Below are 15,289 nucleotides of genomic sequence, written 5' to 3'. Positions count from 1 at the left end.
TATTCTGTAGTTTTGACCATAATTGCAGATTCACGGTAACAGACAAATTTAAGGCCTATTGATCTCAAATGGGCTGTTAATACTTTCCGTAGTTTTATGGATCCGTAATCCGCAAAAATTGCTGACTGTACATAAAGCACAGATTGTCCAATAGGAGTCTATGGGAGCGTCCACAAATCTGAAACATCAGTAAGAAGATAGGGATGAGTAATTTTAACCCATTCCCACTTATTTAACGGTCACCTTGCCCTCCTTTTGCTGATCCACACAGAATTATGGATTTCAGCGGCAATACAGATGCATTATGGGCAAATTGTTTGCAGATTGTGGATGATTGCAGACATGATATACGATCCTGAAAAACTACTGACCTTGTGAATGTAGCCTTAAAACTTCATAGGGTGGAGTGCCACCTATTGAGTGGGTTCCCAGATGTCTAGTGTCAACCAAGCCCCATCTCTAATTGCTGGCATATCCTGGCAGTTTAACCCTTTGATCACTGAGGTCAAGAGTGACCATGGCATTTTCAAAGCTACTATCTAGAGATGAGCGTACTCGATTTGATTTGATAACTGGTGGTTGTAGTTGGATGCAGCTCTAGGGAGTCCAGGATACAACCTATGGCGGCATTGTTTTTAGTTGGGCTACTAGGAAGCGGGCAGTCACCCCTGGGAACCTAAAAAGAACTCCAGGAATCTGTCCACTGTCTGCTGTTTGGGCACAGATCATATATGTACAGACTATATACGTTATAAAACTCCTTAAACTATTATCCATTAATAGTATTTAAATGTGGTAAATGGTTTCCTTGAAATTTTGTTTAGTATGAAATACAATTTTCATTTGTTTGTCTTTTTTTTTAGCGCTGAAGGCAGCCACACTTCTGGTCAGAGCAACGGCAGAGACCACCAAGCACTTGCTAAGGCAGTACAGGTTCATCAGGACACACTGCGGACAATGTACTTTGCTTAACTGGTGCTGGAACCCGACTTTAGAGGCACTACCCGAAGAAGCATTCACGCCAGACCAGCTGCACTTACCTGTAATGTAGTCTCCGCTACAGTGACATCCAGCAAAAGTGCAATCTACCCATAGCCCTGTCAGTCTCATACAGCCCTCAGTATCCAACCAGCCTTCCGTCCAGACCCAGTATACTCTTTTTGTCTTGAACTTCATACCTTCATTGAATCATGTGAGGTTTGTGAAATACACACACATATGAGCGTTTACAAAAAAAAAAAAAAATTACCCTTTTAAACAAAGGTTGAAGTTTTACCGTTCTCTCAGGGCTCATGGAAAAAAAACGCTATGAAAATTTTTGTGGAAATTTCATGTTGAATTTATCAGATAAAATGTTATGGCCTAGGGGGAAAAAATGGAGGGAAAAAAGGATCTTGAAATTTTTTAAAGCCTTAAATATTTTACGTGAATTTATCAAGATATTTTATTACAGAAAAAAAACACAACTTTTTTTTTCTCCCCCTTTGACATTTGTGTCAAATCTTCTAGAACATAAAACGATGTATGAAAATCAAGTCGGTCACCAATACGTAAAGGAGGAATAGAATCGTATTCCTTTTTTTTTTTTTTTTTTTTTTAACAACTGTGTGCCATTCAGAGAAAAACCTTTTGAGATGTATTTTTTACTTACCGCGTTTGTCTGGCTGCACTCGTACCTTTTTTTTGTTCCCCTCCCCCTCCCCTCCGAGGTTGCTGACTAATACGGGTCTGTGGCAATGTGGACAGTACAATCATGTTAAGCTAATGTACAGAAAAGAATCTATTTTAGCAGTATTAATGTGAGATGACGTGCTATTTATTTTATTTACACAGATCGCCCTATTTCTATTAACCTATGTTATGTACTCGGGCTTAAATAGTGTCCAGTTTAACCCTTGCGCTGACAATGCGACCTGTAAAGCCTTTACAGGACCACCGGCAGTGAATGGATTAAAAAAAAAAACCTAATAATAAAACCTCATTTTTTTGAAACTGCTTCACCCCCAGAGGACTCGTAAAACGTTGCAATGCAATAAGAAGCAATGTCTCTCCGATCCCTCTGGTTGCTAACAGGGTTATTGTGAGGAGCAACCCCAAGGGTTATAAAAAAAAAAAGAAGAAAATTTAAACAAATACAAAACAAAAAAACTAAAAAAAATTCTTTTTATGTAAATTCTTTTATGCAAAATATTTAGTTCAGAGGCTGCACCTTTTTAATGGCAGCAAAGGTTTGATAGTTGCGATGTTGCTGTACACTTCTAACCATGAATACTGACCCCCATCTCCTTATACTATAGTCTCTGAGGCTCCTGCACTGTGTTTTATGACGCTTTCTAATGTCCCTCACAATAGGGAAAATCCTCATGCTGTCAAGCCTCAAAGACGTTCATATGCAACCTGTATTCATTTCCTGTAATTTTATGTATATATATTTTTTTTTCAATCTATAATAGCTATTTATCATTTTCTGATCCTCCTACGCTTTAAGGAATATGCAATTCTGTAATGAGATTAAATACAAAGACTCGGTTTTTTTTAAAAAAGCAATATACAGTGAAGTAGTATGGGTCTGTTTCCTGAAACCATAGGCATGCGATTTTATTACGTATCGAGCCTTAACACTGTCAATGTCTATATAGGAAAAATGTATCCAGCCTGCAGATCTCCAGCTTTTTGTAAAACTACAACTCTCATCTTTGCCTGATATTCTGTCGGACATGATGGGAATTGTAGTTTTTCTGCAGCTTAAGAGCCCCAGGCTGGAGATCAAAAACTCTGAAGATTGAAGGTTTTGTTTGCTGTACCTCTCGAGCTGCACATCTGTCTTTATTGAGTAAGGCCTAATTGTATTTAAAACCTTGGGAAGGTTTTATATATCCTATTGGATTCTGTGGACACGTCCTCCTCGGAGGGGATATGATCCACCTCGGTTGCCGGGTCTTTACTGCATACGCTGGTCTTTGGAAATATTGGAAAACTATCATGAAAATCTTTTTGGGTCTTTGCCTTGCTGTTACCTTGGATCAAACCTTTTAGAATACTGTTTGTGATTTAAGTTTCTTAAAGGAGGCGCAAACAACTTATTCTTGGGGCTATGTTTATATATGGAACATCATGTTCAGGAAATAGATCAATGATTTTTTTTTTAAGTTTACGTTAAGGACGTGTCAAATGCCGCCCCCCCCCCTCCCCCACCTTAAAACAAAAACGTAAAAACAAAAAACGATTTTTAAAAAAAAAAAAATCAAAATGTATGTTGTGTACGGGAACTATTCCGACTTAAAGCTGAGGCAGGTCGGCCTCCAGTGTGATGAAACCCCCTCCATTAGAGTCAATGAAGTTGCGTCACAGAGTGGGAAGGGAGATCATCACACTGGGGGCCAGCGGTCCTGCCCCCAGTGCTCTGGGAATAGACCGCTGCCGTGCGTTGGAATCAGGACTGCGCTGGTCTGTTAATGTTAGAAACACAAAGCAATGTACCTAGAGGTACATACGCTTTAATTCCTGCTTTTTAATTCACTAATGATTTTATGGCTCTTACGCAAGCTGAATATGAGATGAATAGGGTGGTATCATGTAATAGGGCTCGGGATATGCTGATCAAGCTGTCCTGTCCTGCTGAAAAACATTGTCTATTGAGAACATGTAGTAGAGCATGTGCAGCCTATGGCAGGACAGGGCTATATGGCTTATTGAGCCACGTGAGCTTAGACCACGAAGACACGCTTGCTTGAAGATTGGCTCGGGCCAGCTTTATATGGTGCTTTTATTAACAGCTCTTTCCCCCTCCCATCAGGAAGTCTCAGCATAATCCCACCAGCCAGCAGTGGAAACCTGTCAGGAGGACAATCCACTACATGTAATATATCATTTGCATACTCTTCCCTCAATGAGGACCAGATCAGCTGCAACATTACCCCAGACCCTTACCTTCCTCAGTCCCTGAAGTCTGCCAAGCTCCTTTGTTACTCAGTACTTCATCCCACATAGTGAGCAAGAACAACGGGACCCCACTTCCATACTCCCTCCATATTGCAACATATCCATTTATTGCTGACCATAGACGGAGTCAGCACACAATCTGTAGGCTACATGATGGTTGTGGTGGATTGTCGGACAGTAGTTAGCATGTTCCTGTCATTCGTACCATCTTTGTCCGTCGTCGTTGTGTATTTTTAGTGGTGCTATTGGCTGTAAGTTCTGCCAAATGATCGATCATTGTCCATCAATCTATTTACGGAATAGCCGTGTTTTGATCACGTGTCCTGCGTCTGAAACTTTCATTAGTCGGTTGTGATCTTTGGAGGAATCGGCTCCCCCACCGCGCCTCCACAGGTGTAATTAAGCAGTACAGCTTTCTGTTTAAAACATGGGGGACAGTCCCTGTAATTCATGGAACAGCAAGATGCAATGCTCTGCTATGAACGTCAGGGTTTTGCATGGGATGCCACTGAAAGACCTAATAGGGTATTAAAATATGGCTCCTTGTGTTAAGTCTTGTATGCAGGCCAACTCTATGGGTCTGAGAGGAAGGATGGTAGCTTGGGGGGTCCACGTAAGCGGGATATACTCGTATGTATTAAATGTATGATCAGATATCCATTTCATGATAGTTTTCCTTAATGATAACCAATCCATATCTTTTTCTATAAATGATTTTTACAATTGAGGGCTTCACCTCGGTGACATCCAATTGGGGGGGAGCGGCCTCCATGTCCTTTACCATTTACCAAGAGCGCGGTGCTTAATCTTTCTTTACCTTTTTTGTAACATTTAAACCAGAATCTATGCATCAGACTGTGTTTTGTGGAGGGGGAGGGGTATCGATTGTGATTTTTACTCTCATATTCCTGGTGTCAGTAGGCAGATTTGCTTCTGTTGAAAAGTTTGCACACAAAATCCTGAATGGCAGATATTGTATATGTATGAATCGTTGCACTAAGTCTCACCCCTTATGGAATTAAGAAAACCTTTTTTTTTTTTTTTTTTAACCCCTTTCTCTCTGTTGTTGTAACTTAAAGGAATCTGTGTACAATCCTCATCCGATCAAATGCTTTCCTTTACTCTACATTTCACCCCCGGTGTTCAGCCCTTATGTGCAGTTTTGTTGGATAATTTATTCAGATGAAGGTGTCACTACTTTACTTTAGACTTGCGTATAGTGAGATGTCTGAAAAGTTAACCCCCTCCTACTTGACGTCCTATTGTTATCAAGACGCCATCGCCTCATGTTAAAGGAGCTAAAGCTTAGACTGTCCAGGCATGATGGGAGTTGTAGTTGTGCAACAGCTGGAGAGCCAAGGTTTCCTACCCCTGGGTTAGGACAAGGATAGGGATCCTTCTGCCCTCCAGCTGTTGCAAAGCTACAATTCCCATCATTTATGGACAGACAAAGCTTCCAGGCATGATGGGAATTGTAGTTTGGCAACAGCTGGAGGGCTGAAGTTTCCCCATCCCTGACTTAAAGGCATTATCCATTGCTACAAAAACATGGCCACTTTCTTTTAGAGACAACATGACTCTTGTCTCCAGTTTAGGTGCAGTTTGCAATTACGCTCCATTCACTTCAATGGAACTGAGCAGCAAAACCTCGCCCCAGCTGGAAACAAGAGTGGGGCTGTCTCTGGAAAAAAGTGGCCATGTTTTTGTAGCACTGAATAACCCCTTTAAGAGACTTACCTGCTTGTTAGAAGGGAGTCATGACTCTTAACCCTGGGTTTACACTGTCTTTTTCCTTACAGTTAACGTATATGCTCTGTACTTATAGGTTTTGTGTATGCCATATAGCCAGATCTGTTTCCCATATGCATACATTATAAAAAAATAAATAAAAAAAAGTACATTGCACAATGTTTTTGCTGTATACGATCGTGTAGTCAGCGACACTTTTGTATACAGCAGTGGTAAACGTAATCTCTGGGGTGAGCCTGGCAGTCCAACCTCTTGCTCACATCCATGTTACACACACAGCGTGTCATGTGTATTATGTCTATGTCCAGGAACGCAGACTGTTTAATAGCATGTGCTACTTTTTTTTTTTTACGGTCTGGGCAGAAGCACAGATTGGCCCATAGAATACAATGGAACCACATACTGCCTGCCATTGCACACAGTATGCAGACACAGTGTGTATACTGTACATTATGGTGGTTTGCAAGGAGCCTTAGGGTATGTTCACACTGAGGAATTGAAGAGTAAAGTTTTCTGCTTGAAATTTCCTGTTCAGCGCTGGCGGAATAGGGGAGAAATTCGAGTGGAAATTCAAAGCAGAAAGCGGATCCGCAGCGGAACATTCCCTGTGTCAATTTCACTGTGTGAACAACAGAGCAGAAATCTCACTGAACACAGTGCGACATTGCTCTGTACATATTTTACAGGTGGAATTTTAAGCGGAATACTTGTAGAATTAAGCGTAGATTCCACTTGAAATTCCTCGCCTATTCCTCATTGTGAACATACCCATAGTGTTCCGTTTCCCAGCAGCGCACCCACAGGGGGAATGAAGTGCTGTGCTCCTTTTATATGAATAGGTTTTCTGTGAAACGCAGGACAGATCAGGTCCTCTGTTACTGCTCTCCTATGTGACTCCAAGAGGATCCGAAACGCAGATCCTGCAATCCTGTGGAATCATACCCACCATACCTGGCCTCAAAGAGTTCCTCTATTCCCTATGAAAACCAAGACACTACTGTGCATAATCCTCAGTCTCTGTACAGCTCAGTCCTGGAAACACAATATATAGCGGGGATATGGGGAACCTTTGGCCCTCCTGCTATTGCAAAACTACAATTCCAGGCTTTGGCTGTCCAGGCATGATGGGAATTATAGTTTTCAACAGCTGGAAGGCCGGAGGTTCCCCATCCTTGAGTTAGAGAGATATGTATATGCAGTCCCTGATCGTTTGTGGACTGGATTTACTCTCCATAACTTCAGTTAATCCCTATAGGTCTTTCCCATCTTTAGAAGTGAGTGACTTACATTGCGGCTGTGTGTCTCCCCAGCCTATAGGAATGTATACTCATCCTGTGATCTGTCAGTGTGTTCCACCAGCATTTATTATACTGTGATATCTATTCTCCTTTGCCGCATGCAATCCTTTTATTTTTCTTACATTTTATGGGGGATTTTTCCTGCTGTTTTGCTTCCTGCAGATCCCGATGAGGTCAGACACCAGCATCAGTCTTTAGCATAAGGGATATAGGGGATCGAATGACTGCAGAGGCCTCCATGTACATTAGATAGACCAAAATTAATAGGTTTGGCTGACATCTATGTAATGTCACCCTATTACACAGGGTGATCATTGGGCCAGTGTGTCTATGTACGTGGCCACCTCTTCAGTCGTGTTCATATAGGAAACGATAGGAGCGGTGTCTTGCACTTGTCACTATCATCCTTATCCAACAAATAATTTTTGGTAAAATTCCAGTGAAGACAATCTGATCCATGGTTTAAGCCATATTATTGCTTTTTGAATGTTGGGGAGATTTTTTTTGTAATGTTTCATGGGGGGGGTCTTGGTTTTCTACTAATAGACCATGTCTGTGTTGTTCATGTCTTTTTATTCTTACACTTTCTAAAGAGTTTCAGACATCGTAGTCAGAGGGAGGATCCTTGCGCTCGCCGTAGACACACTGGGTCGTTTTTCATAGTGTACAAGGGAATGTGATATTTTTTGTGAGGCTGCTGTCGTAACCGATCGTATATATTAATGGCTACCTCCTAACTTAATACTAATACGTGACAAAGACTTGAGTTACAGCCAAATCTCTCTTTTTTTTTTTTTTTTTTTTTTTTTTTTTCCTAAAAGCAGCCAAAACCATTGCCTGGTTGCATATTACCTGAGCTGAGGTGCCGTGCCACTGTACAAAGATGATATAAGATGGTGTCCAGGAGCTGCTGCTTCCAATACAGATGCCAATACGCTTTCTCCAGGCAATGGGCAGTCTTTGCATGCCAGCTTCAGTAAGGCCAGACCCATACCATTCTTCCACCTCGGGCGATTCCTCTCCGCTGCGGTTTTTTCTACATGTGGACAATCACTGCTTTGTCTTACTATGAGGTGGTGACACTATCAAGGGTGCTAATCTTTTATATTACTTGTGAGTTGTTACTGTTTATATGGCTGTGTTGGTGCGTGATACAGTTCTAGGGGTGCTGTGTGGTTTTATAGGGATGCAGCGCGGGGTGCTTCGATTACAAGCAGTCGGGATTTAGTTTTCATATATTAATGTGTTTTTGAATATTTTATAGACTTGGCCATGTATCTATCCACTTTAACATCCTACCTTTTATACCTGTAAATGATTTTATTATTAAGGAAGTATAGCAATGTGTTTGTATTGGCTGGCTGTGAATTTAAAGGGGGAATCCACTTTCCACGTAAAGTGTTTGTTGCGAGTATCTTGCAGTTAACATTTTTGTTCTCGTAATTTATAAATGTGTCACGAGATTGGTGGCGATCTGACTTTGGTACCCCATCCATCAGCTGACTATAGGGGCTCTAACCATAGTGGCCCCTTCACTATTTACTAAACAGAGTGCCATTCGTTTCCTAGTGGCTGAATCCAGTACTGCAGTTACTCGGCTGCACGTCAAACAATTCACAACTCAGTCTAAAGGGCCGTAGGACTCAGTCGAAGACAGAAGGCAGGGACAGAACCGCTTAGTCGCGTGCTTCTCTCCCTGCTAATTCTAGCTATCAGTTGGGATCTGAACACTCAGACTTTGACCGATCAAAAATTTTTATATGTCTCTGCGACGTGAGAACTTTAATAAAGTGACAGGTACATTGTATGTCCTGAAAAACCCATTTAAGGTCCCAAACCCCACAATGGCATTGTAATAGCAGGAGGCCGATAACAGCCACCTCTGCAATAACATTGAGCTATAAGTTATGAGGTGTTTCATCATATACCAGGGGCCACACCATTTTCTTTAAAGGGGTTATCTAGCGCTACAAAAACTTGCTCACTTTCTACCAGAGACAGCACCGCTCTTGTCTTCAGTTTGCGTGCAGGTTTTGTAACTTATCCATTGAAGTGAATGGAGCTTAATTGCAAACCACATCTGATCTGGAGACACGAGCGGTGCTGTCTCTGGGAAAAAAAAAAGTTGCCATGTTTTTGTAGTGCTGCATAACCCCCATAGCATTCCCCATTTACGTTTTGTTTTTAAAATGAAGAGTTTGTGCATCAATGGTGCTTAGACTAACCAGCCTAGTGTTCTCTTCTCCGGGGGAATGTATAGTGAGATCTTCAAAGCTGCTTCGCTTTAAGGAAATGTGTTGAGATGGGAAAACCCATGAGGGTGACGATTGTATGGGAACGTCTGTTATCTTACCCCCGCTGTCTTGACTTTGTTATACTAGTCTATGGTGTCCATGTGCAGGGTGATTTAGGTGTAGAAACATGGCGGCTTATTCCTATTTAGCTGCCTTCTGATAAAGTCCACTCCTATTTCTACTTACTACTTAAAGGGAATGTGTCACCTACTTTTTTCTTTTACTGATTTGAGTTTGATATTTAAAATGGTTCTTTAATTCTAATCTGGTTTTTTTCTGACTAATTTTTCTATTTTTGTACATTATTGGGGCGGCCATATTGCCTGGGCTGCTGTTAACAGCATTTAGTAATGTGCTTTACAGCCAGGCTCATGGACATAGATGACAATAGACAGTGATTGTGAAACATTACTGAGCGTGCTCTGTGACCTGTGAAGAGGTCATTGCACTTGGAACTGCTATTGTCCCCTCCATCTACTGGTGTCACACGATGCTGCAATGCTGTACAGATCACTTTACAGCAGCTGTCTCATCTTATCACCACAGACACAACAGGAAGTCTCAGCTTAGTTTTAACCCCAGTGGTGAGCATGAGAACTGCATGATATCTGGATTATTTTATATTACAGATAGAAAAATGGAAAATTTAGAAAGTGTCACCAAAATTTCTTAAATGTGTAACATAAAAACCTTATTTCTACAATAAGTCATTTTCTGGTGACACATTCCCTTTAAGCAATTCTTTTCTTAGTTCTGATCTATGGGAATCTCCCATCACAAATGTCTTCAGTGTCTTTCAGTGTCTAAGATTTCAGCTGCAGGATGTGTGCAATATACACAGTCATAGGGGGGCATTAAGGGGAGGTATCTTTGGACGTTCCCTTTCTTGTGATTGGGGGGAAGGATATAACTTACTGTGGGGGAAGGGAACCAAGAGAGTCTAGTAAATGAAGAAACTCATGGAAGACTATTTTGGTTGATGGGTTTAAAAACATAAAGCCACCCATACACCCTAAAATTTGTGAAAGTGGGTGATGTAAAATTTGTGAAATTGGGTGATCGATTTTTCTTGAACGATCGGTTCTTGATCAATGTTCTTTTGAGAGAGATTATTCTCAGAACATTCCGAGGACGGACCGTTTATCCTCCAGGTGTCATTGATCATGTATGGCCAATATGGACTTAAGTGTCTGCAAAAAGATTTGTTCATCAGACGATTGTTATTCAGCCATCGACCTACTTTTATCTAATGTGTATAGCCTCCTTAAAGGGGTTATCCAGCGCTATAAAAACATGGCCACTTTTCCCCCTACTGTTTCAAGTTCAGGTGCGGTTTGCAATTAAGCTCCATTTACTTCCATGGAACTGAGTTTCAAAACCCCACCCAACCTGGAGACAACAGTAGGGGGAAAGTGGCCATGTTTTTGTAGCGCTGGATAACCCCTTCAAGAGTCACTTTGCCCCCCAGTAGTGTGTGACAGTGACCCACACACTGCTGGATGCAATATTTGACAGTAGCATGGCTTTCTCTGTATAAACATTCTCACCCAGCCTAAGTAACCCATGTTCTGTCATCGAGAACCAAGAAGTCTTCCATTGGTTCCCATGTTATGCTTGTGTACCTGTTACGAAGAGCTGTACACATCCATGTTCTGTACGCCCCAGTCTTGTTACATGAACATCCGCAGCCGACCTAAGGTCTCCCATCATCTATACTAATAGCCTCTGACCTGACTCTGGGCTGAGGATCTTTTCACTATTACCTCACTGTAAGGCCCCAGAGTTGAGTCTGAATGGGAGGTAGAACTGCTGTGTGATCCAAGAGAGAGAATTGCACATTGGGGATCCTTGTGTTGAGGGTCTTGTGACTATTGCTACTGTGCCATAGCTGGGCATTTTAATACAAAAAAAAAAAAAACTTTAAATTTGCCACTCCGCCAATCGGTGACGTGATACCCCCAGATTGTTCCAGATCTAGACTACCTCAGTTTTACACCCCTAAGTTCACAGAGGGGGATGGGTTGAGCAGGAGAGGGCGCCTCTAGATTGCAGCCCATCATTTTTCTAACACATGGGACAGCTCGGAAATTAGTTATACACTGGCAGTCCAATGGTGAAATAATGACCTTTTTTCCATTAGGGAGTGCAAAAAAAAGATTTTTTTCTTTTAATCTTTATGCATTTGGGAGAGGAGTTACCATCGCCCCCTTTGTGCCTTTTGTGTTGAACCTCGTGTAACTCTTCGCATCGCTGCAGATCTAATTCACAATGTTTTTAATCGCAGTCGGGGGGGGGGGGGGGGGGAAATCACATTTTAGTTTCAGAACTTGAGATTCACGTCTTCCTTAAGGCTTTTACTTGAAACCGTATATAAATATATATATATATATATATATATATATATATATATATATATATATATATATATATATATATATATATAATGTTATCTGCCTTTGAAAGACATTAACCTAAAGTAGTTTGTACACAGCAAAAAAATACAAAAAATAAATAAATAAAAAACATTCCTTTACGAAAACCAATTTCAAAGGCATTTTAAATTATTTAAAAAAAAAATTGGAGAGAATTTTTTAAGGTTGTGATACTGCACCATTCGCTCTTTGTAAGCTATACAATATAAAATAGAATTTTTATTTTTTTTTTTTTTTTTTACAGGACATTAATCCATGCATTAAATGCTGCATATCTTAACTTATCCGCATCATTGCACTTTCTCAATGTATGCCCTAGACTTGGATCAGCACGGCCGCACGCGTGTGGGTTTATTTTATTTAGATTTTTTTTTTTTTTTAATATTTCAAGTTGGAGTGATCATATTTTTGGGCAAAAATGTAAAGATGAAAATAAAGAAAAAAAAATAAATGGAAATTTTAGGTACCTCAAAAAAGAATCCTGAAAATGCTGCATAGTGTTTCCTTATATCAAGTTTTATTATTTTTTTCCTCTTAAGAGTTTGCGACCTGTCTTTTTATAAAAATGTTTTTACTGGTTTCTGTTTATTATATCTGTAGTGTGTGTGTGTATATATATATATATATATATTTAGCTATATTCTGTAGTCTACCTTATTCCTATTGTACTGCCTTTCAGCTGTATATATTTTTAGTCTGATTCTGCAAAACCTGAAGAATCTGATAGACTTATATTTGCCCCAGAATTTTATTTTATTTTTTTTCTACCTAATTGTTACACTGTATAAGAATTTATATAAAACACAGACACTTCAAAGGTTTTTTTTTCCCCTGTTAATTTCTTTCTAAGGTGACCATGCTAGGCCGAGTTCACACACTAGTCGCACGTGACATTAGGCTCTGATCATATTGCTGTCATGGCTTCCATCTTTAAAGGGGGAGCTAAAAAAAAACACATACTTGCCGCCTTCTTTAAAACAGTGCCACTCATGTCTTCAGGTTGTGTATGGTATTACAGCTCAGTGTTTTGACAGAGGGGGTAGCCATGCAGCCTGTGCTCTCCTTCTCATGAAAAACATTCAAACCCCTTGTAAAAAGGAGAAAACACCAGTGTGAACGAAGCCTAAACCTATGGTGGAATAGAAAATATACTAATGAGCCATCGTGTCAGTGTGATTAGAGCCGCCTTGAATTATTTTGGTGCATCAGCAATGCCTTCCATTCCCCATAGGGGGCAGTGTAAAAATAAATACTTGATGCACTATCATACTAACTTGTTCCCCAACCTGTGACTCTCAAACTGTTGCAAAACAGCCCTGTCTGGGCATGATGGGAGTCGTAGTCCAACAACAACCAGAGAGCTATAGGATGGGGAGTTGCTGCTCCATTGCAAAAACTGATGCATACAATTCCCCTTGTTGGTGCCATTAGCCAGCACTTAAAGGGCATGTCCAGATTTAGAAATACTTAACAGAAAACATTGCTCCACCTGACCACAACTCGGGTCACTTCAATACTGGGTTACAATACCGGACTCAACCCGCAGTTTCTTGGGATAAGCCTGCCATGTTTTTCTAATCATGGACATTCCCTTTAAGTGAAGGCGCTATTATAACGCTAGAGCCTCAGCTCAACCCTAGACATGTACTGTCCATGTGATCGGCTTAATATTAACTTTACCGTGTTCTTACTATTTTACCTGCGTTGCAGCCGACCCCCAAAGCCAATGAAGGGTTAATCATATTGAAAGCTTCCTAGGTCACCTAGTTTGCACTATTATATATATTTTATTGTTTTGCAATACAATTGTTTCACTGACATTGAGTCCCCCCTCCCCCGTTATACTTCATGTATCCTAATACCAAAAGCTTTACATTCATTGTGGTTTTATCTTCTCCGAATGCTGTAAACTCCTGAAAGAGTGATGTGAATGAGAACTTGATCCAGTTTTATTTTTGTATGTTGTCGACATTTGTCTTTTTTTCCCCCTCTTTGCAAAAAGTTGATGAAAATAAATCTTACATCTTTTTGTCTTTTATTGGTGTGTTTTGTATCTTTTTATTTGGTCTTATGGGGGAGTAATGCGTCTCCTGCGGGAGATTGCCAAATTGGAGTATGGAGACTTGTAGGTTATGCAATGCCCCATGGGGGGAAAGTATGTAAAGGACACCCATGCCCTTAACCACAAGTACACTATCCAAAAGTACCTGCCGGATCCCCCAACCAAACCCCCACCTCCAGCTAACCTTACCTCCCTCAGAATGCTATATGTAGGGGTAACAGTTGAAAGAAGGTGTTTTGCATGTGGGCAGCCTGGGCATCTTAACACCCTTTTAAAGGGGGGTCACCCTATACCAATTTGGCCTATAAACTATCCGGAAGTGCCTTCAATGGAGAAAATGCTAACATAAGATTGACTGTCCCAATGACCCATAGCTGACTGTCCCGTTCTTTGGTGTTTGCCCACCACCATACATCCCATTGACCTTTAGAGCAGGCATCTACAGAAGGTTATGCTGGATGTTCAAGGAGTTATTGGCTTACAGGACTTCCTTAGCCTAGCTGAACCCTGAGTAGTTCGGCCAGAGTCCTCCTTATATAATGGTGCCCCAAACTGTACCCAGTCTATACCACATGTAGTCCCACCAGTCATTTGTAGAGAGGTAACACTGTTCTAATCATAAACACAAGAAAACAACAGTAAATAACATGCGCTGGCTGTCAGAATCCTAGAAAAGATGCGTGCAGCTGTGTACTTCATATAATGACTATCTGCAAGCCAGAGAAGATCTAGAATGTAGTGAAATAGCATACTACCTTTCTGCACTAACTGCTCGTTCTACAGTGTGATCCTATAGGTAGGACACATACTATAGAACATGCAAGGGCAATGTTGAGCTCAGTCACTAACCTGGTGGGCAGTGATCTCAGATGTTACACTGAAGTTCTCTGTACTATAGTCTCCGCTTCAGTGGATGGTGGAGATGCCACTTGTTCGCCTACAGGCCAAGAAGCACACTGGTGTGTGTAAACTGCAAGCAAAGTTCCCAAAGTGGAAGAAAAGTCCTTACATCAGCTCGCAGGTATAGTCCAAACACTGGAAGTACTGCGTGACATCACTACAGTCCCCATTGATCCCAATAAGGGTCAGAAGGCTCTTCAGCACATTTCAAGAAATCCGTTCCTCTTTGTTAAGCCTGGCGCTAATTAAAGTGTCAGTGTCATGAATTTTTTTTTTTTTTTTGCAGAAATCAATAGTACAGGCGATTTTAAGAAACTTTGAAATTGGGTTTATTAGCCGAAAAATGATTTTTTTTTTTATATATCATGAAAAAGCAGTTTGAAGCTTTCCCCCTGTCTTCATTGTTCTCCTATGGAGAGAGAAAAATAAGAAACCAAAACAGGACAACAAAGAGTTAATTAAAAGCTACAACACAGGCTCTCTCCTCTGACCACTGAGCTATCTGACCTCTGAATAGCTCCCCCCACTGTGTAATCCTTTGTTTTGTTTTCTGCTGTTGACATTTCTCCTCCGTCTCTTTTCCCCCCTACCCTCTTTATAGAACAGACAGGA

At 40.8% G+C, this 15,289-nt stretch overlaps 1 protein-coding gene across 4 annotated transcripts in view; it reads left to right on the top strand.

The window, feature by feature from the left end:
• The window catches only part of AGO2 (argonaute RISC catalytic component 2), a 52,378-nt gene extending 38,625 nt beyond the window's left edge, over positions 1-13,753 (top strand). For 2 of the 4 annotated variants that reach the window (XM_069957050.1, XM_069957049.1), the window contains exon 19: positions 864-3,149. In XM_069957050.1, the coding sequence (XP_069813151.1) occupies positions 864-972 (109 nt within the window). In that variant the 3' untranslated portion in view covers positions 973-3,149. Of the gene's footprint in view, positions 1-863; positions 3,150-11,959 lie in introns of those variants that run through there. The other 2 variants (XR_011361607.1, XR_011361606.1) reach the window with 2 other exon arrangements.
• Positions 13,754-15,289: the final 1,536 nt, after the last annotated feature.

This window comes from Dendropsophus ebraccatus, chromosome 2 (assembly GCF_027789765.1).
Source record: "Dendropsophus ebraccatus isolate aDenEbr1 chromosome 2, aDenEbr1.pat, whole genome shotgun sequence".
In the NCBI taxonomy this organism is placed as follows: Eukaryota; Metazoa; Chordata; class Amphibia; order Anura; family Hylidae; genus Dendropsophus; species Dendropsophus ebraccatus.
The sequence above is the reverse complement of the archived record's forward strand: the minus strand, read 5'-3'. Positions and strand labels throughout refer to the sequence as shown.